The sequence below is a fragment of the Perognathus longimembris genome, chromosome 1, assembly GCF_023159225.1.
Source record: "Perognathus longimembris pacificus isolate PPM17 chromosome 1, ASM2315922v1, whole genome shotgun sequence".
Lineage (NCBI taxonomy): Eukaryota > Metazoa > Chordata > Mammalia > Rodentia > Heteromyidae > Perognathus > Perognathus longimembris.
In genome coordinates this window covers 725,367-745,662 of record NC_063161.1, presented here as the reverse complement: position 1 = coordinate 745,662, position 20,296 = coordinate 725,367, and the positions used below count along the sequence as shown (strand labels likewise).

General features: G+C 59.1%; 1 protein-coding gene across 1 annotated transcript; it reads right to left on the bottom strand.

The window, feature by feature from the left end:
• Positions 1-426: 426 nt before the first annotated feature.
• On the bottom strand, positions 427-19,902 carry Ttll8 (tubulin tyrosine ligase like 8). Its single transcript, XM_048353331.1, is given in 13 exon segments — positions 427-590; positions 2,001-2,199; positions 3,595-3,686; positions 3,941-4,069; positions 4,214-4,682; positions 5,390-5,825; positions 9,006-9,232; positions 9,234-9,250; positions 13,060-13,208; positions 13,457-13,643; positions 18,607-18,783; positions 19,331-19,445; positions 19,779-19,902. Coding segments are annotated over 13 exon segments (2,403 nt in total). The 5' UTR covers positions 19,821-19,902.
• Between the last annotated feature and the right edge of the window lie 394 nt (positions 19,903-20,296).

Here is a 20,296-nt window from a genome sequence, read left to right as displayed (position 1 = left end):
CCCCCTTGTCCCCAGGCAGCACCCCCAGCCTAAGCCCCGAGACCCCTGGGGTCTCCACCGCGCCCCCTAACCACCGGGGGGCCCCCAGACCTGCGGTGGACGCGGAGGGGCGGCCCGCCCAGGGCGGGGCCCCGGCCAGCGGAGCCGCGCGTGCTGACCCACCGCGGCGGGGGAGCGGGCGGGGGCGGAGGGGGGCGCTGGGGGGGCGCGCTGGGCGGGCGCGGGCGGTGGGGGCGCTCCCCGCGGAGCCCGGACGCGGGGCGGGGCGGGGCTCCTAAAGAAACTCCGCAGTGGCGACTGCAATTTCTCTAAAATAGCTCTGTATACAAGGTCCCTCATCTACGCGTGGGTCTCCCAGATCCTCGCTCCGGGGCCGCGGGGGCCTGGCACGCCTCGGTCCGGCCCTGGTCCTGGTCCTGGTCCTGGTCACGGGCTCCACGGACTGCCGGGCTGCGCGCTGCCCAGAGGCACGAAGGAGACGCCCTGCAGCACCGAGGCGCAGAAGGAGCGGCAGCGCTTGCAGGGCCCGGCCGGCGGCACCGAGCCCCGGCACACCAGGCAGGGCGCTCGGAGGTCCCCGGGCAGCGCCGCTGCGGGGAGAAGGGTGCTGAGAGCCGGCAGGGACCGCCCCGCAGGACGGCCGGCCGCGCCCGCAGCCCCGCCCCGCCCCGCCCGCCGCCGGCCCCGCCCGCCGCCGCCACCACCCCCCCGACCCCGCCTGTTGGTGACCAGGCCACGCCCACAGCCCCCTGCTCCAGCAAGGCTCCGCCCACCGCCGGCCCCGCCCACCGCCACCACCACCCCTGACCCCGCCTGTTGGTGATCAGGCCCCGCCCACAGCCCCCTGCTCCGGCAGACTCCGCCCACCGCCGGCCCCGCCCACCCGCCGGCCCCGCCCACCGCCGGCCCCGCCCGCCGCCGGCCCCGCCCGCCGCCGGCCCCGCCCGCCGCCGGCCCCGCCCGCAGCCCCGCCCCCGCCCGCCGCCGCCACCACCCCCCCGACCCCGCCTGTTGGTGACCAGGCCCCGCCCACAGCCCCCTGCTCCAGCAAGGCTCCGCCCACCGCCGGCCCCGCCCACCGCCGGCCCCGCCCACCGCCGCCACCACCACCCCCGACCCCGCCTGTTGGTGACCAGGCCCCGCCCACAGCCCCCTGCTCCAGCAAGGCTCCGCCCACCGCCGGCCCCGCCCACCGCCGGCCCCGCCCACCGCCGCCACCACCACCCCCGACCCCGCCTGTTGGTGACCAGGCCCCGCCCACAGCCCCCTGCTCCGGCAGACTCCGCCCACCTCCGGCCCCGCCCACCGCCACCACCACCCCTGACCCCGCCTGTTGATGATCAGGCCCCGCCCACAGCCCCCTGCTCCGGCAGACTCCGCCCACCGCCGGCCCCGCCCACCGCCGGCCCCGCCTGTTGGTGACCAGGCCCCGCCCACAGCCCCCTGCTCCAGCAAGGCTCCGCCCACCGCCGGCCCCGCCCACCGCCGCCACCCCCCCCGACCCCGCCTGTTGGTGACCAGGCCCCGCCCACAGCCCCCTGCTCCAGCAAGGCTCCGCCCACCGCCGGCCCCGCCCACCGCCGCCACCACCCCCCCGACCCCGCCTGTTGGTGACCAGGCCCCGCCCACAGCCCCCTGCTCCAGCAAGGCTCCGCCCACCGCCGGCCCCGCCCACCGCCGGCCCCGCCCACCGCCGCCACCACCACCCCCGACCCCGCCTGTTGGTGATCAGGCCCCGCCCTCAGCCCCCTGCTCCAGCAAGGCTCCGCCCACCGCCGGCCCCGCCCACCGCCGGCCCCGCCCACCGCCGCCACCACCCCCCCGACCCCGCCTGTTGGTGATCAGGCCCCGCCCTCAGCCCCCTGCTCCAGCAAGGCTCTGCCCACCGCCGGCCCCGCCCACCGCCGGCCCCCGCCCACCGCCGCCACCACCACCCCTGACCCCACCTGTTGGTGACCAGGCCCCGCCCACAGCCCCCTGCTCCGGCAGACTCCGCCCACCTCCGGCCCCGCCCACCGCCGCCACCACCACCCCTGACCCCGCCTGTTGATGATCAGGCCCCGCCCACAGCCCCCTGCTCCGGCAGACTCCGCCCACCGCCAGCCACACCCGTTTCCCCCACAGCCCCATGCGGACCCTGCCCACGGCCAACACAGCCCCGCCCTGACACTGCCGGCCCCCACCAGAGATGAACAAGTGCTGGCAAAAATAGCAGACAGACAGGAGCAAAGCCTCCAGAGAGTCTGGAGAGAGGCCATAGGCGATGCAATGTCAATACCACAAGAGAAGTGTAGGCAACCAAAAGAGCCCGCGAACCTGACCACAGCTAAGACATCAAGAGGAAGTAAAAAGCCAGCCAGGCACCAGGGGCCCAAGGCTGTAACCTGGCTACTCAGGAGGCTGAGATCTGAGGGTCGTGGTTGGAAGCCAGCCCAGGCAGGACAGTGCGCGAGACTCTCCTCTCCAATAAACTGCCCAGAAAAATACCCTAAGTGGCACAGCGCTAGCTTGAGCCAAAGAAGCTCAGGGACACCACTCAGGCCCAGAATTCAAGTCCCAGGACCACCAAAAAGGAAAAAAAAGAAGTAAAAAGACAAGTCCAGGGTAGGAGATGGCATTTGCGATACAATGGGACAAAAAGGAAGGGTCCAGAATAGACACTGCTGTCAATGGAGGAGAGTGAGACCAGTCAACGGGCAGCTCCCCAAGAGAGGAAATCAGATGTCTGAACATGGCTGGTTTCCCCTCACTAGCTGGTGCAGTGGGAGGGACTCGGTGGGGCGGGCGTCTGTCAGCACTCAGTAGAGCAGCGCATGCCGGGCTGGCCATCCGCTGGATGCTGGTCAGGTTGCCAGTCAACACAGGCCTTGGGCTGCACTCGAACACTCGGTAAAGTGGGGCCCCCAAGTACATGCCTAACTAGAACTTTCCTCACTTGAAAATAGCCTCCTCCCCCTTTTTTTTTGGCAAATGTAACCAATAAACGAGGATATGTTTGAATAGGGCGGGCCTCATAAAAGGGAGATTTGAAGACAGTGACACGGAGGAATCCGCGTGCAGACAGACGCAGGGTGGCACCATCACCAGCCCCGGGATCGGTGGAACAGGAGGATTCTCCTCCGAGCCCTACGAGGAGAGGAGCACAGGCCTGCTGACGCCCCAGTTTCAGCCTCCTGTCCAGGACAATGAGAAATAAATTTCTGTCTTTTCAGAGGAAAATCGCAATGGTGTAACTCTTCTGAAGTTTAACAAAATGAATGCCAGGAAGCTGAAACATGTTGTAAAGGAGAGAGCTAGGGGCGGGGTGGTCAGTCAAAAGGAGGGGGCAAGGTGGGTGAATGCAGTCATAATATTCAGTGTACAGACATGAACACAGAGCTCAGTCCCTCGAGGGGGTTGGTGGGGTTGGTGGAGAAGGAGACTCGTGGAAGGGGCGGCCCTGACCACAGGTGCTTCAGATGGGTGATGAGGGGGAACCGCGCAGTCTGCTGACCAGCTGCAAGCCCCCGGTGCTCTGAGAGCCTGACGTGGGGCTAGCAGACCTGACACAGGCCAGACGAGGGCCGGGGGACATCGTCCAAGGCACTGCCTGACCGCAGGGGCACGAGGTCCCCTGCCCAGGTCCCCCGGGCTGCGGGAACCTCTGTAAGTCCAGCGAATGCCCAACACCTGCTGTGCACCAGGCCCTGGGGCCAGAACAGCAGAAGGCCCCCGACCCTGGAACACTTCACCACCCAAGGGAAGGCACGTAGGAGGGCAGGGAGGGCTGTGCAGGACCAGACTGGGGGGGGGGGGGAAGACAGAGACAGACAGACAGACAGACAGAGCGAGTGCCCCGGGAGGGGATGGCACCTGAGGCGCGACCTGAGCCTCTATGGCCTGCGGCTGGCTTCCAGGCACCCGGGGAGCCCCAGGGCACCAACGGGCCCCGTCACCTCACCCGGTGCCACGGACGCATCAGCATCCCCAGAACCTGCAGAGGACAACGTGCCTGCCGGCCTCCCTGACGCCCCGTCCTTGGCGCGGCTGGGACTCCGCTCAGCGCCCCGCCCTCCCCCACCGAGGGGTCCTGCGGAGAGGCCCACCAGATGGTGCCCCAGGACCCCACGGCGCCACTCCTGCCAGCTGGCTCAGCGGGCTGGCCGCCACCCGAGACTGCAAGGACCCCAAGCCCCAGCCGAGCCAGCCGTCCCCCCCCCCCCCCCGCCCTTACCTGGTGCCTTGGGGAGCTGAGACAAGGCGTTCCCTATGGTCTTGACCGACTGCAGCACAGGCACCAGGGGGTGCACGCTCAGGAGGCTTGGATCCAAGGCCTTGGGGAGCCGGGCTTTGGCCAGGCCACTTTTGGAGGCCTTACTGTCTGCACGTGGGTGGTTACAGGCAGGGCGCAGGTGGGCGGGTCTTGCTCGACAGCTCCTCTCCACCGGCTGGTGCACAAGTGTCGTCCAGCTGGAGGAAGCCCTTGAATTCTCCCGTTTCCAGTCCTCCTGCGGGGCTGGGCCGGGCGGTCCCCCTACCGAGTCCGGCCTGGGCCAGGAGCCCTGCACCTTAAGAGTCTGTGCCTCTGGGAGCATGTCTAAGTTGAAGGTGGTGAGGTGGGGCGTGGGCTTCTTGGCCTTGCTCACATTGATTCCTTCCACATAGAGGTCGGACCCGCTGAACGGGGGCAACTCCACCGCAGGCTGGAAGAGGAGGTGGCAGGTCAGGGTCCCCTGACTCGGTAGGAGCAACCGGGGCCTGGCACAGACCCCCTGGAAGCTCACGGGCCTGCAGGGGGCCCATGCTCAGGGATCCGCACGCCCTCTCCAGGGCTCTGCCATCCAGACCTAGGGCCCGAGAGGGAGGCCTTGGCCAGGCCTCCTGACTGCTCAGATGGCTGCAGGGTGCTCCTTTCCACAGCCTGGCCGCCCATGGCCCAGGGCCCGACGGGCAGGTCAGGGCTCCAGAGACAGCAGTTCACCTGTCTCGTGGCCTAGTCCTCTGGGAGTCCGCAGGACGAGGAGGCCTCATCTAAAGGAGGTCCAGCTATGGAGGACACCCCAAGGGCCTGGAGGGGGGTAGGGTTAGTGGCCTCTAAGCTTCCTTGAGGAGGGGTCCCGTCTTCTGGGCACAGTCAGGGGCTGGGGGCTGGTAACAAGAGGGAGGAAGGTCATCCACGGGATGGGCGATCCTGGCTGGTGGCCAGCGTTCCCGGGCCCCCACCGAGTAGAACGAGCCCTTCATTCTCGCAGACGAGAAGGTCCAGGCCCCTTGCCATGGCTGAGCGCAGGCAGGACACACCCGCCCGGCCTAGGGCGCAGAATGCATGTCTCCCGGTGGCCGGGAAGCAGAGTGGTTACGTGGGGCCCCTGGCCCAACCCAGGACCGGCCGCTGGGGGATGGCACTCACTTGTCTCCACAGAAGCTCAAAGTTGCCGATGTCACAGTTTCGGTCCAGCTTCCGGTCCACGACGACCTTGATGGTGTCCTCCTGCACCTGGGCGCAGAGCTGGGCGGTGACCGGGGTGGACGGGTGCATGGTGGGGCTGGAGTTGATCTCAATCAGCCAGGGCTTGAAGTCCCGCCCGAGGATGAAGTCCGCCCCGTAGAGCTCGAAGCTGTTCTTCCGGGGCTCCACGTGGTCCTGGGCCACGCGCATGGCGTTGGTGATGGCCTTCTTCATGGACGGGTAGATGATGCTGCCCCAGGCTGCCCCGCGGCCCCTCTTCTGCAGGTACTCCTGGAAGCGTGAGCTGGTCCACATGTTGTGTCCAGGCAGCAGGGGGCTGCGCTCCTTGTCATTCTTCAGCCGCCGCTGGATGGAGTTGTTACACAGGTGGATGGCACTGTGGGGAGCGAGTCCCTGAGGCCACGGGCAGCCTGCCGTGCCCCGCCAGTCCCCAGGAACTTAGGCCTGGCCTGGCACAGGGCAGCTTCAACAGGCCTAGTGGGACAGAGTACCCCTGGCTCTGTGATCAGCATTCTTGGGCCCCTTAGCTACCATGGCAGGGCTAGGGACACAGCTGAGGCCCTCAGTCCGGGGCCTTCCGTGGAGGGGACACCATGGCAGGGCTAGGGACACACCAGAGGCTCCCTATTAGTAACAACCTCCTGAGCCCGTTTTCTCACCTGTGCACGCCAGTAGGGCACAACCCCTCTCATTTCTGTGCCTATACTGGACCTCAAACACTCTTGCATAGCATGTTTTGCTTACTGCTAGCATGCTACCAGTTGAGCCGTGCCTCCCTGCCAGGTTGTTTTTTTTTCTGATTAAGATAGAGACTCAGCATATCTTCTCCCAAAATCAGTGAACCTGAATATCCCTTTTTGATATGCACTCTACATATATCACCCTGGTCCATCTTACTCTTGTGTCTGCTGTAGCAGGGAGCTATAGCTTGGTTTTCTTTCTGTACATACATGCTGTGAACATGTATACGTACAGGTTGTAATGTATTCTGTGTTGTAGGCGTAAATGTAATTTCACTAATTCATCACTTTTGTACAGTGGCCAAGCAGACACCTCAAACTACAGCATTTACATTAAGTGCATTTGTGCATTTTGGGCCACTGGATCCAGATTTTATATTGGCAGTAACTGAGGGAAAAAGCAATATATTGTAACAGAATGTATAAGTATTTTTGATAAAACAGTCTATATTTTATTTAAAAATATTGTAACATTAACGCTGTACCTCAAAAGTCTCAAAAAACAATTTGATCATATACTTGTTACAACTTTTCAGTAGATCATTTGTTTTTTTTTTGTTTTTAAGTTTTTATTATAAAACTGATGTACAGAGAGGTTACAGTTTCATACGTTAGGCATTGGATACATTTCTTGTACTGTTTGTTACAACTTTTGTACTGTTACAACTTTTCAGTAGATCATTTGTTTTTTTTGTTGTTGTTTGTTTTTTTTGGGTTTTTTTGGCCCAGTCCTGGGCCTTGGACTCAGGGCCTGAGCACTGTCCCTGGCTTCTTCCTGCTCAAGGCTAGCACTCTGCCACCTGAGCCACAGCACCACTTCTGGCTTTTTCTGTGTATGTGGTGCTGGGGAATCGAACCGAGAGCTTCATGTGTAGGAGGCAAGCGCTCTTGCCACTAGGCCATATTCCCAGCCCATTTGTGTTTTTTTTTTTTTTGTTTGTTTTTTGTTTTTTTTATTACCTATGGCCTGTCCTTTTGCAAATCATGATTTTTTTCTTTTGCCTACCTAGAGTTGGAGGAGAGATGTATTTACTTTCTTCCCCTTCTAGTCTAGGATTTCATTTGTTTTCCCCAGTTCAGTAATAGCATCTTCGATCCTGTGCTTATTAGCATGTTATAGTCATTTTACCTCAGGAATATCAAGTTGGTAACTATACTGAATTAACAATTTGCAGTGAGCTCATCTCTTAAAAACTATTTAAATCTTACGAAAACCCTAAAAGTATATTGAGTTATGAAGAGTTGAGCTTAAAATACTTCCTGAATATTTAAGCCTTTCTAGGCTGTATTGGCATGTTTTTATTTTTACTCTACTCCGAGAACAATTAAAATTGTGAAGAGATATTGCCTTCTAAATTATTACCTGAGCTCCTTTGGGAGACAAGCTTATAAAATATATGTTGTTTAAAGTTATTTTAAAATGCCAGCTAATTTCCTTGGAAAAGATAATAAGGAATTTAGTGTAATTATCTGGCTTTAATTTAAACAGTGTTAATACAAATTAAAATGAAACACTAAGTAAATACTTTTGAGGTACAGTCTGTTCACTTTGCTGGTTCTGAAATATGCATACAAAGCAATGTCTAAAGTGGACTTTTAACATTAAAAAACTGACAGCATTTTGTAACTAAAAAGAAAAAGATAGAGACTCAGGCCTGGCACTGGTGGCTCACGCCTGTTATCCTAGCTACTCAGGAGGCTGAGATCTGAGGATCACCGTTCAAAGCCAGCTGGGGCAGAAACGTCCCTGTGAGACTCATAGCTTCAATTAACCACCAGAAAACCGGACAGGGCAGGGTCCCACCTGCTGGGCACAGAGCCGGGGGCTAGGGGCTGGTAACCAGTGGGAGGAAGCTGGAGTGCAAAAGCCATGGGATGGGCCAGCGTTCCCGGCCCCACCGAGTAGAGCGAGCCCTTCATCCACGCAGACGAGAAGGTCCAGGCCCCTTGCCACAGCTGAGCGCAGGCAGGACACACCCGCCCGGCCTAGGATGCAGAATGCATGTCTCCCGGTGGCCAGGCGCTGTGGCTCAAAGTGGCAGAGTGCTAGCCTCGAGCAAAAGAGCTCAGGAACGGCTCCCAGGCCCTGAGTTCAAGTCCCAGGACCAAAGTAAATAAATAGATAGGGAGGGAGGGAAGGGGGGAGGGAGGGAAGAGGAAGGGAGGGAAGGAGGAAGGGAGGGAGGGAGGGAAGGAAGGAAGGAAGGAAGGAAGGAAGGAAGGAAGGAAGGAAGGAAGGAAGGAAGGAAGGAAGGAAGGCAGGCGTGAGTCTCACCATGGAGTTTTCTGCTCGGCTAGCTTTGAAGTGCCCCTCCAGGTCTCAGCCTCTGGAGTAGCTAGGGTTACACTCATGAGTCACTGGCCCCAGCTGGACAGGAGACCCAGCGGCAGCACACAGGTGAGACCAGAGGCTCCACATCTCACCACTGCACCCTATGCGACCTGGCAGGTGTGACTGCAGACGGGGCTGCTGCCCCAGCAAAATCTGCTGAACCTCTGACTGACCTTCACGCAAAGGCCCCAGGGCTACCCCGGGTGACCGCCAGAAAACCATCAGAGGGGGTCCTTCTCAGGAGAGGCTGGCCAGAACCTTAGCTCATTGCCAAGGCTTCAGACCGGGGTCTCCCTGTCTGCCTGCGAGGTGGGGTCTGTCCAGCCGGACACCCTGTCCTGAGTGTCTGAGCCCAGATGGCCCTGGGGCCCCGGAACCTTGGTGGTGTCGGGATCTCAAGTGTACCGAGTGGCGAGCAGTCGGGGTCCCTCATCTCTGCACACCCCAGGCCTCAGGTGCTGCCGGGGACCTGGAGCTCACTGACCTGTCCAGGTTGTCCAGGGAGAAGCGCTGTGTGGAAAAGCGCAGGTAGCTCTCCTTGTAGAACCAGATGGTCAGGGGGTTCCAGTCTGTGACCAGGAACCACTGCCTGATGTCAAACTTGGTGTCATAGATGAGCAGCGGCGTCTCGATGTACTTCTGCACCACCCACTTATTGTCCTTGGTGGCTGGGTGCTCTGTAGCCACCAGCTCCAGGATGTTCTCCACGCGGCTCCATGCACACGATGTCTGCAAGAGCGGGGGGCCGGCTTGGCATAGGGTGGCAAAGGCCATGCTGAGCTCACCCCTGGCACCAACGCAGAGCCAGAAGGCAGCGTGGCAGGCGGGTACTTGATGGATGGGGCTGTGGTCAGTGCTGGGCACTCGGTGGGTGGGCTGTGGTCAGTGTCTGGCACTTTGCAGGTGAACTGTGGTCAGTGCTGGGCACTCGGTGGGTGGGCTGTGGTCAGTGCTGGGCACTCGGTGGGTGGGCTGTGGTCAGTGCCGGGCACTCGGTGGGTGGGCTGTGGTCAGTGCCGGGCACTCGGTTGGGTGGGCTGTGGTCAGTGCCGGGCACTCGGTGGGTGGCTGTGGTCAGTGCCGGGCACTCGGTGGGGTGGCTGTGGTCAGTGCCGGGCACTCGGTGGGTGGGCTGTGGTCAGTGCCGGGCACTCGGTGGGTGGGCTGTGGTCAGTGCCGGGCACTCGGTGGGTGGGCTGTGGTCAGTGGCACTCGGTGGGTGGGCTTGTGGTCAGTGCCGGGCACTCGGTGGGTGGGCTGTGGTCAGTGCTGGGCACTCGGTGGGTGGGCTGTGGTCAGTGCCGGGCACTCGGTGGGGTGGGCTGTGGTCAGTGCCGGCACTCGGTGGGTGGGCTGTGGTCAGTGCCGGGCACTCGGTGGGGTGGGCTGTGGTCAGTGCTGGGGCACTCGGTGGATGGCTGTGGTCAGTGGCCACTCGGTGGGTGGGCTGTGGTCAGTGGCACTCGGTGGGTGGGCTGTGGTCAGTGCCGGGCACTCGGTGGGTGGGCTGTGGTCAGTGCCGGGCACTCGGTGGGTGGGCTGTGGTCAGTGGCACTCGGTGGGTGGGCTGTGGTCAGTGCCGGGCACTCGGTGGTGGGCTGTGGTCAGTGCCCGGGCACTCGGTGGGTGGCTGTAGTCAGTGCTGGGCACTCGGTGGATGGCTGTGGTCAGTGGCACTCGGTGGGTGGGCTGTGGTCAGTGCCGGGCACTCGGTGGGTGGGCTGTGGTCAGTGCGGGCACTCGGTGGGTGGGCTGTGGTCAGTGCCGGGCACTCGGTGGGTGGGCTGTGGTCAGTGCTGGGCACTCGGTGGGTGGGCTGTGGTCAGTGCCGGGCACTCGGTGGGTGGGCTGTGGTCAGTGCTGGGCACTCGGTGGGTGGGCTGTGGTCAGTGCCGGGCACTCGGTGGGTGGGCTGTGGTCAGTGCTGGGCACTCGGTGGATGGCTGTGGTCAGTGGCACTCGGTGGGTGGGCTGTGGTCAGTGCCGGGCACTCGGTGGGTGGGCTGTGGTCAGTGGCACTCGGTGGGTGGGCTGTGGTCAGTGCTGGTCCCTGTCAGTTAATCCTGTCACACGCCTGCCCTCCTCACACCTAGAGGACCCAGAACCAGGAGAGACATGGAATGGGGCCCAGGCTTCGGCCCAAGACTTGGCGGCCAGGGTGTGACAGGAGCAAGGGGGCAGGAGCCCCGGTGGCAGGGCCTTTAGTCCAGCGACGGCTTATACTAAAGAGGGACTGTTGTGATGGGGTGGGCTGGGATGGAGGTGGAAGCAGGCTCTCCGTTGCTGCCCTTGTCCACACAGCCAGGCTGCACGGCCTGGAGTGAGCCGGGAGGCAGGGCTGGAATGCCGTGAACTGCAGGGATGCAGCACTGCGTGCCAGCAAGACCCCCCCCCCCCGCCCACCTTCCTCTGTCTGCCGCGACAACCCTGGAGCCCTGGGAATGCGAGCCCAGGCGGAGGCCCTGACTGGTAGATCACCCCTGCCACCTGCATAGACCTGCCTGCAGTGGACAGCAAGCACAGGGGACCAGCAAACTGTCAGAGCTGCTGAGATCTGGGGCACCATCTGGACAATTCTGACTAAGACAGGCCGGAGGCGGGCTCCGCCTGCAGCGCCCGCTGAGTTCCCGTCCTCAGTTACATCAAGGTGTGACCTTGCCTGGAGAGAATGCTCAGAATACTGCAACCACGTGCTGCAGGCCACCCGGCCCTGCACCCCGGGCCTCCAGGGACGGGAAAGGGCGCAGGCAGCCCCCACGGAGAGAGGTGCAGTGGGCCGAGCAGCAGGGCTGGCCTCTCTGTGGGGCGTCCTGGGGCACAGGTGTCTGCAGCAGGAAGGAAGGGACTGCCTGGTGGCTGGGAGGAGACAGAGGCTCTTGGGGACAGGAATGGGATCAGCCCAGGGCCGGCAGGGCGGGGACACCGGGCCGAGCAGAGGGAAGCCCCGAGCGTCTGTGGGAACCAGGAGAGGCTCAGCCCGGGGCCGGCAGGGCGAGGGCACCGGGCAGAGCAGAGGGAGGGCACCGGGCAGAGCAGAGGGAAGCCCCGAGCGTCCTGTGGGCACCAGGAGAGGGCCACACACGTGTCCAGGAAGGAATGCAATGAAACGACACATTAACAGAGACCCTTAAAACCACACACAAATCACTTGTGAAGTGTGAAAACTCTTTGGAATCCAGCAACTTAAGAAGGCAAGCAGACTATCCACACTAAAGCTCTCTATAAATTAAGGAAAACAACATTCTGCAAAAAGGGAAGGTTATAGCTTAAGTCACATAGGAAAAGTTCATAGCTCCGAAGCATTTATTACTGGGCAGGGAAGTCTGGAATAAATGAGCTTAGCACTTAATGCATAGGTAAAGAGGAGGTTTTTTTTCCTCACGGGGTTTGGAAGTGTATATAGCACGAGGCCCTGAGGTCAACCCCAGTACTGCCAAAAAAAAAAAAAAAAAAAAATCCCTCATAGGAAAACTGAAAAAAAAAATGCAACCACAAGTTACTTCTTTGGAGACAGGAATCAGACTAGAAAACACATATAACCCTTATCAGCAAAAATTACAGTCATGGCTGCAATTTGAGGAGAAATGGCAGAAAATCCAAACAGAGTGGTGAGCACACCACAGACAAGAATTCACAGGTGTTTAGGACCAGCTGCCAAGATAGAACCTGGTTTTCGTTTCCTTCCTTCCTTCCTTCCTTCCTTCCTTCCTTCCTTCCTTCCTTCCTTCCTTCCTTCCTCCCTTCTTTCATTCCCTCTTTCCCTTCCCTTCCCTTCCTTTCCTTTCCCTTCCCTTCCTTCTGCCTCTCTTTTTCTTCCCCTACCTCTCCCCCTTCTCTCTTTTGTGCTTGGACTCAGGGCCTTGAATTCTCACTTGGCTTTTTTTGCTCAAGGATAGGGCTCTATCATTTGAGCCACTCCTTTCTTTTTTTTCCTTGCTGGTTAATTGGGGATGAGAGTCTCAGGGACTTTTCTGTTTGAGTCTGACTTTGAACTGTGATCCACAGATCTTAGCCTCATGTATAGCCAGGATGACAGGCATAGGCCACCAGGACGCACCTAGAGTCCGGTTTGCACGAGTGAGTTCTACAATGGACCAGAGGAATAGGAGTTGAGCTGCTGACGTCAGAGCGCTCCATCCACCTTAGAGGCTAGAACACACCAGCTGATGAATCTAACCTTGGCAATACAAAAGAACGCCACAGGGCAGTGACTCGGGAATACTGGCCAGGAAAGCGCGGCAGGGCAGTGTGACTCGGGAATACTGGCCAGGAAAGCGCGGCAGGGCAGTGTGACTCGGGAATACTGGCCAGGAAAGCTGACAGAATGGACAAGCCCCAGTTGAGCACTCGGCAGGGAGCCTGCACTGAAGGCACGGACGCCTGGTGGGGCTCAACCCCGCTGGGATCTGAGCCCCAGGCAGCCTTGGCATCCATCGGCTCAGCAGAGGCCACACCTCCCTCCCCGCACGGAGAAGGCCGCCGCCATCTGTGTTCCCACGGGCGCCACAGCCACGAGAGCACCCTGTGCTGGGACTCACCTCGGCCCCGGGACTTGGCGGCTGGCTTGATGATCCAGATGTTCCGGAACCCGTCGATCTCGGTCTGGGGGTTCACAGAGGTGATTTTACTCAGCAGAGCCTGGCACTGTGAGAAGTAGCTTCTCGAATTGGAGATGAAAGCATTACCGCTGAAAGCAAGATGAGAAGGCACAGGGCTGGAGGGCTGTCCCGCGCCCCCCCCCAGCCCACCGGGCCCCGGGAGATGGACAACACAGGGTCTGGGTACCGCTAGATCGGCAGAAGCTCCCCGGCAGCCACACAGGCGCCCCAACACCAGAGGCAGACACCCCCGCACCCAGGCTCGCTGCCCAGGCAGCCCCCGACCCCGGGGGGCTCCGTCCAGCTCTGGCACCGAGGAGCCCTGGCTGTGTCGTACTGGACCAGGGAGTAGTACTGCTGGATCAAGTCATTCCACTCGGCCTCTGAGAGGTGCTTGGTGGCCTCCTCCGAATTGTCGATGTCCTCGTGCTCCAGCTGCCCCAGGTAGGCCTGGCACACCTTGCACGCCGCGTCCACCAGCCGGCCCGGGAGGTCCCGGAACCTGTTGTCAGTGTTATCGGGATCTGAAACCCAAGGCAGGTTCTGGAGCGTGGCCTCCATCAAGGGGACAGAGGCTGCCCCCCAGGCCCACCGCAGGGCCCCTCTGGTCACGGGCAGACACCGTTTCCTGTCCGGGCGACTCCTGCGCTCCTGCAGGTCCATCGCCAGGGAGCTGCCCATCACCACCGACGGTGCCCTCGGGGGGCACCCCACCTGGACGCCCAGCTCCCTGCTTCCTTGCACGTCCCTGCTGCCTACACGCCGGCCACTGCGTGTGCTACACCAGTGCTCACGAACACGCTGAGTCCTGTGACTACAGCACACTACTCCAGTGCTCACACCCACAGAGTCCTGTGACTACAGCACACTACTCCAGTGCTCACACACGCTCTGTGTCCTGTGACTACAGCACACTACTCCAGTGCTCACACACGCTCTGAGTCCTGTGACTACAGCACACTACTCCAGTGCTCACACCCAGAGTCCTGTGACTACAGCACACTACTCCAGTGCTCACACACACACTGAGTCCTGTGACTACAGCACACTACTCCAGGGCTCACACACACAGAGTCCTGTGACTACAGCACACTACTCCAGTGCTCACACCCACGGAGTCCTGTGACTACAGCACACTACTCCAGTGCTCACACCCACAGAGTCCTGTGACTACAGCACACTACTCCAGTGCTCACACACGCTCTGAGTCCTGTGACTACAGCACACTACTCCAGTGCTCACACCCAGAGTCCTGTGACTACAGCACACTACTCCAGTGCTCACACACGCTCTGAGTCCTGTGACTACAGCACACTACTCCAGTGCTCACACCCACAGAGTCCTGTGACTACAGCACACTACTCCAGTGCTCACACACGCTCTGAGTCCTGTGACTACAGCACACTACTCCAGTGCTCACACCCACAGAGTCCTGTGACTACAGCACACTACTCCAGTGCTCACACATGCTCTGTGTCCTGTGACTACAGCACACTACTCCAGTGCTCACACCCACAGAGTCCTGTGACTACAGCACACTACTCCAGTGCTCACACACGCTCTGAGTCCTGTGACTACAGCACACTACTCCAGTGCTCACACCCAGAGTCCTGTGACTACAGCACACTACTCCAGTGCTCACACCCACAGAGTCCTGTGACTACAGCACACTACTCCAGTGCTCACACACGCTCTGAGTCCTGTGACTACAGCACACTACTCCAGTGCTCACACCCACAGAGTCCTGTGACTACAGCACACTACTCCAGTGCTCACACACGCTCTGAGTCCTGTGACTACAGCACACTACTCCAGTGCTCACACCCACAGAGTCCTGTGACTACAGCACACTACTCCAGTGCTCACACACACTGAGTCCTGTGACTACAGCACACTACTCCAGTGCTCACACACACACTGAGTCCTGTGACTACAGCATACTACTCCAGTGCTCACACACGCTGAGTCCTGTGACTACAGCACACTACTCCAGGGCTCACACACATTGAGTCCTGGGACTACAGCACACTACTCCAGTGCTCACACACGCTCTGTGTCCTGTGACTACAGCACACTACTCCAGGGCTCACACACACTACTCCAGTGCTCACACCCACCGAGCCCTGTGACTACAGCACACTACTCCAGTGCTCCCACACGCTCTGTGTCCTGTGACTACAGCACACTACTCCAGGGCTCACACACATTGAGTCCTGTGACTACAGCACACTACTCCAGGGCTCACACACATTGAGTCCTGTGACTACAGCACACTACTCCAATGCTCACACACACAGAGTCCTGTGACTACAGCACACTACTCCAGTGCTCACACACACACTGAGTCCTGTGCCTACAGCACACTACTCCAGGGCTCACACACATTGAGTCCTGTGACTACAGCACACTATACCTGTGTTCACACACACTACTCCAGGGCTCACACACACACTGAGTCCTGTGACTACAGCACACTACTCCAGTGCTCACACCCACAGAGTCCTGTGACTACAGCACACTACTCCAGTGCTCACACATGCTCTGTGTCCTGTGACTACAGCACACTACTCCAGTGCTCACACCCACAGAGTCCTGTGACTACAGCACACTACTCCAGTGCTCACACACGCTCTGAGTCCTGTGACTACAGCACACTACTCCAGTGCTCACACCCACAGAGTCCTGTGACTACAGCACACTACTCCAGTGCTCACACACGCTCTGAGTCCTGTGACTACAGCACACTACTCCAGTGCTCACACACGCTCTGAGTCCTGTGACTACAGCACACTACTCCAGTGCTCACACACACTGAGTCCTGTGACTACAGCACACTACTCCAGTGCTCACACACACACTGAGTCCTGTGACTACAGCATACTACTCCAGTGCTCACACACGCTGAGTCCTGTGACTACAGCACACTACTCCAGGGCTCACACACATTGAGTCCTGGGACTACAGCACACTACTCCAGTGCTCACACACGCTCTGTGTCCTGTGACTACAGCACACTACTCCAGGGCTCACACACACTACTCCAGTGCTCACACCCACCGAGCCCTGTGACTACAGCACACTACTCCAGTGCTCCCACACGCTCTGTGTCCTGTGACTACAGCACACTACTCCAGGGCTCACACACATTGAGTCCTGTGACTACAGCACACTACTCCAGGGCTCACACACATTGAGTCCTGTGACTACAGCACACTACTCCAATGCTCACACACACAGAGTCCTGTGACTACAGCACACTACTCCAGTGCTCCCACACGCTCTGTGTCCTGTGACTACAGCACACTACTCCAGGGCTCACACACATTGAGTCCTGTGACTACAGCACACTACTCCAATGCTCACACACACAGAGTCCTGTGACTACAGCACACTACTCCAGTGCTCACACACACACTGAGTCCTGTGCCTACAGCACACTACTCCAGGGCTCACACACATTGAGTCCTGTGACTACAGCACACTATACCTGTGTTCACACACACTACTCCAGGGCTCACACACACACTGAGTCCTGTGACTACAGCACACTACTCCAGGGCTCACACACACACACTGAGTCCTGTGACTACAGCACACTATTCCAGTGCTCACACACACACTGAGTCCTGTGCCTACAGCACACTACTCCAGTGCTCACACCCAGAGTCCTGTGCCTACAGCACGCTACTCCAGGGCTCACACACACCCAGAGTCCTGTGACTACAGCACACTACTCCAGTGCTCACACACACTGAGTCCTGTGCCTACAGCACGCTACTCCAGGGCTCACATGCAGGGTTTCATGTCACAACACCTTTCAACATTATACTAGAAATTTTAGTGAATGAAGTAAGATTAGGAAAGGTACATAGTTTGGGAAGGGGAAAAAAAGTATATTTATTGATGGATAACCTGATTGTTTATGTAGAAAACCCAAAAGAACTAAACAAACTTCAAGAAATAATAGCTCACCACTTTCTTTCATGGTAGTAAATGAGCAATTTAAGTAAAAAAATCCTGGAATTCCATTTACATTGACACTTCCCCAAATGATATAGATGATAGATAGATAGATAGATAGATAGATAGATAGATAGATAGATAGACAGATGTATATAATCTATATGAAAAAATCACAATATTGGTAAAGAGGATTGAAGATCTAAACAAATAGAGACATGAGGCACATTCCCAATGTCATCATACTCCACATACCTGGATAGGAAGGACTCAGTGTTATCAAGGTGTCAACGCTCCCCAACCTTGTCTGTACACAGTCCCATCCAAAATTACAGAAAGTTAATTTGTGAATATCAACAAACGGATTCTAACGTTTTATGGAGGAGCCAAGTGAAGAACAGTCAACTCAGTATCAGAGAACAAAGTTGGAGGACATCAAGACATCTGGCGGCCCTGATTAAGATGCAAGGAACAGAACAGAGTCCAAAGAAGCCCCCGCAAGCCCACTGAGCACGCTCTGCGGAGCAAGCGAGATGAGCAGCAGAGCAAAGTGAGTCTTTTCCACCCATGATACCTGGGCAACTGGCAGTGACGTGCCAAAAAACACACTCAAAAACTAACTTCAAAAGGATTTGGAAGACTACAAAACTTCAAGGAAAATAAAACTAGAAGAAAATCATGTGACTTTTTTTGTTGTTAACTTTTGGGGTGGGGCAGTTCTGGGGCTTGAACTTGGCCTGGGACACTGTCCCTGAGCTTTTTTTTTTGCTCAAGGCTAGTGCTTTACCACTTGAGCCACAATTCCACTTCTGGATTTTTGGGTGCTTCTTTGGAGATAAGAGTCTCATGGACTTTCCTACAAGACTCAGATCTCAGCTTCTTGAGCAGCTAGGCTTACAGAAGTGAACCACAAGTGACCAGCTCTTGTTGACTTTTGTAGATACAACATTAAAGGCTTGATTCATTAAAGAAATTATTAATAAATTAGACTAAATTAAAATTAGGGCTGGGAACGTGGCTTAGTGGTAGAGTGCTTGCCTAGCATGCATGAAGCCCTGGGTTTGATTCCTCAGCACCACATAACCAGAAAAAGCTGGAAGGGGCGCTGTGGCTCAAGTGGCAGAGTGCTGGCCTTGAGCAAAAGGAAGCCAGGGACAGTGCTCAGGCCCTGAGTCCAAGGCCCAGGACTGGCAAACATAAATAAATAAACAGAATCTTCTACGTAAAAGTCATTGCTAAAAGATCCTGGGGAGAAAAACCACAGCCTGGTAGAAGATATTTGCATGGAATGAAGGAATGATGTCCACAGCACACCTACCGTAAGAAAAGCCCAGCTGCGTGTGGGCGGAACCTCAGCGCTGCGTCAGCTCTGCCAACAGGGCTGTGGGGAGGCCGAGGCCCACAGCCCCAGCGGGGCAGGGGCTCACGATAACCAAACACACCGGTGCCTCTCCGGGAGCAGCTGGGCCCCACCCCGCGGCCCCCGCGGCCCCCCAACCTGCGGGCCCTGCCCTGCCTGCTCCGCACCTTTCCTGAGGCTGGGGTCACTGGTCTTGGGCTCCTCCTTTTTACTCTTGAACTTGCTTCTGCTGAGGTTCTGGTGGCTGACCACCCACTTGAGAATGCTGGAAGCTACCGTGCGCCGGAAGTCGTCTGGAAGGACAGTGAGGCCTCGGCCCCCTCTGCCCCCTCTGGAGCTGGGGACTGGGCACGCGGCAGGGCCCCCACGGGGCTCCCTGCGCCCCCCCCCCCCCCAGCCCAGTGTTGCAGCCCCTGCAGAGGCCCCACTGCTGCACTACAGTCGGTCTGACCTGCCTGTCCACATGTCCCCTTCCCTCCTGGCTACTCCCTCCCAGCCGAGGCCCTGTCCTGGCCCTCCGACCTTAGGCCACTCCACAGACTATCCCAGTAAGGCCCAAGGAATGTTCCAGGCCCCTGCGGCATCTCCCACCTCCATCTCAGGGGCATTGGACGCCCTGCACACTCTGGTGTCCAAGTCCTCCAGTGCTTGTGTCCGGCACACAGGCGGAACACAGCTGCGTCCGCTGTACCCCCTGCAGGGCCAGGCTCGGGTCTGGCCTGGCCTGAGCAGCGGGAGCCTCCCCCCGCTCCTCCAGCTAAGACGGAGCTCCCATCTCCACAGACTCCACCAGCCTCGCTGCCTCTGGTCTACCTCTCCAGTACTGTCCAAAGCGGTTCCGCACTGTCCTCGCCCAGGCAGGGAGAGGACCCTCGAGCTGCGGCCACTCACCCAAGAACTCCTGCTTCTCGCTCTCGGTGCAGAGGCCGTAGCAGCGTGGGAAGAAGGAATCCGGGTTGGCCTGGACATACCACGGCAAGTTCCGCATGTTCACACACAGGCCGATCTGCAGACAGCGAGGGCAGGGACCGCGGTGGGCGGCCGGCTCCAGCCCCCGGGACCTCTTTGGCCTGGCTGGTGTGCTCCAAGCCAGGGGCTTCCCGGTCCCCAGCACCGCCCAGGGCCCCGGAGCACGGCAGAGAGGGCCCTAGGATCTGGGCTTCTGGGAAAGCGCCACCCGTGGGCGGTGCGCAGGCTCCTGGGCAGACGGAGACCGAGGCTGACCAGCCCCGGATGGCTCCTAGCGGCAAGTCGGCCTCCAGAAGCCACGGCCCCCACCAGCCCAGGCATCTGCACGGCCTCTGCAGCCTGGGACCAAGCCCCAGAGCCTCCCACCCACCTTAGTGGTGAAGGACGCAGTCTTCCCATAGTGGTTTAGCATCTGGTCTCCGCTCAGACTGTGGTAGTCGATGACATCCCTTTTGATAGTCCAGAGGAGGTATGGCACCTCATTCTTTACCAACCTAGACTGGCAAGAAGAAACCTCTATCAGCAGCCCACACGCAGGGCCCGCGGAGGCTGCGCGGCTGGGGCACAGCCGGGTTTACGCGGAGGAAGCGCGAGGGTCTCGGCCGCGGCCTTCCTCGGGGCCACGCCGTGAGCCCCCGGGGCCCTGCGCCCGGCCCCCGGCCTCGCCCGGACCCCGGCCCCGCCCGGACCCCGGCCCCGCCCGTGGCGAGGACGTCAGCATCCTCCCGTGTTCCCGTCACGACGCCGCCTCGCCCACATCCCCGTGGTTAACCTTCTCGCTCCGCTATTTTAATCTTAGTTTCTGCCAGTCCTGGGGCACTGTCCCTGGCTTCCTTTGCTCGGGGCTGGCGCTCTACCACGTGAGCCACAGCGCCACTTCCAGCCCTT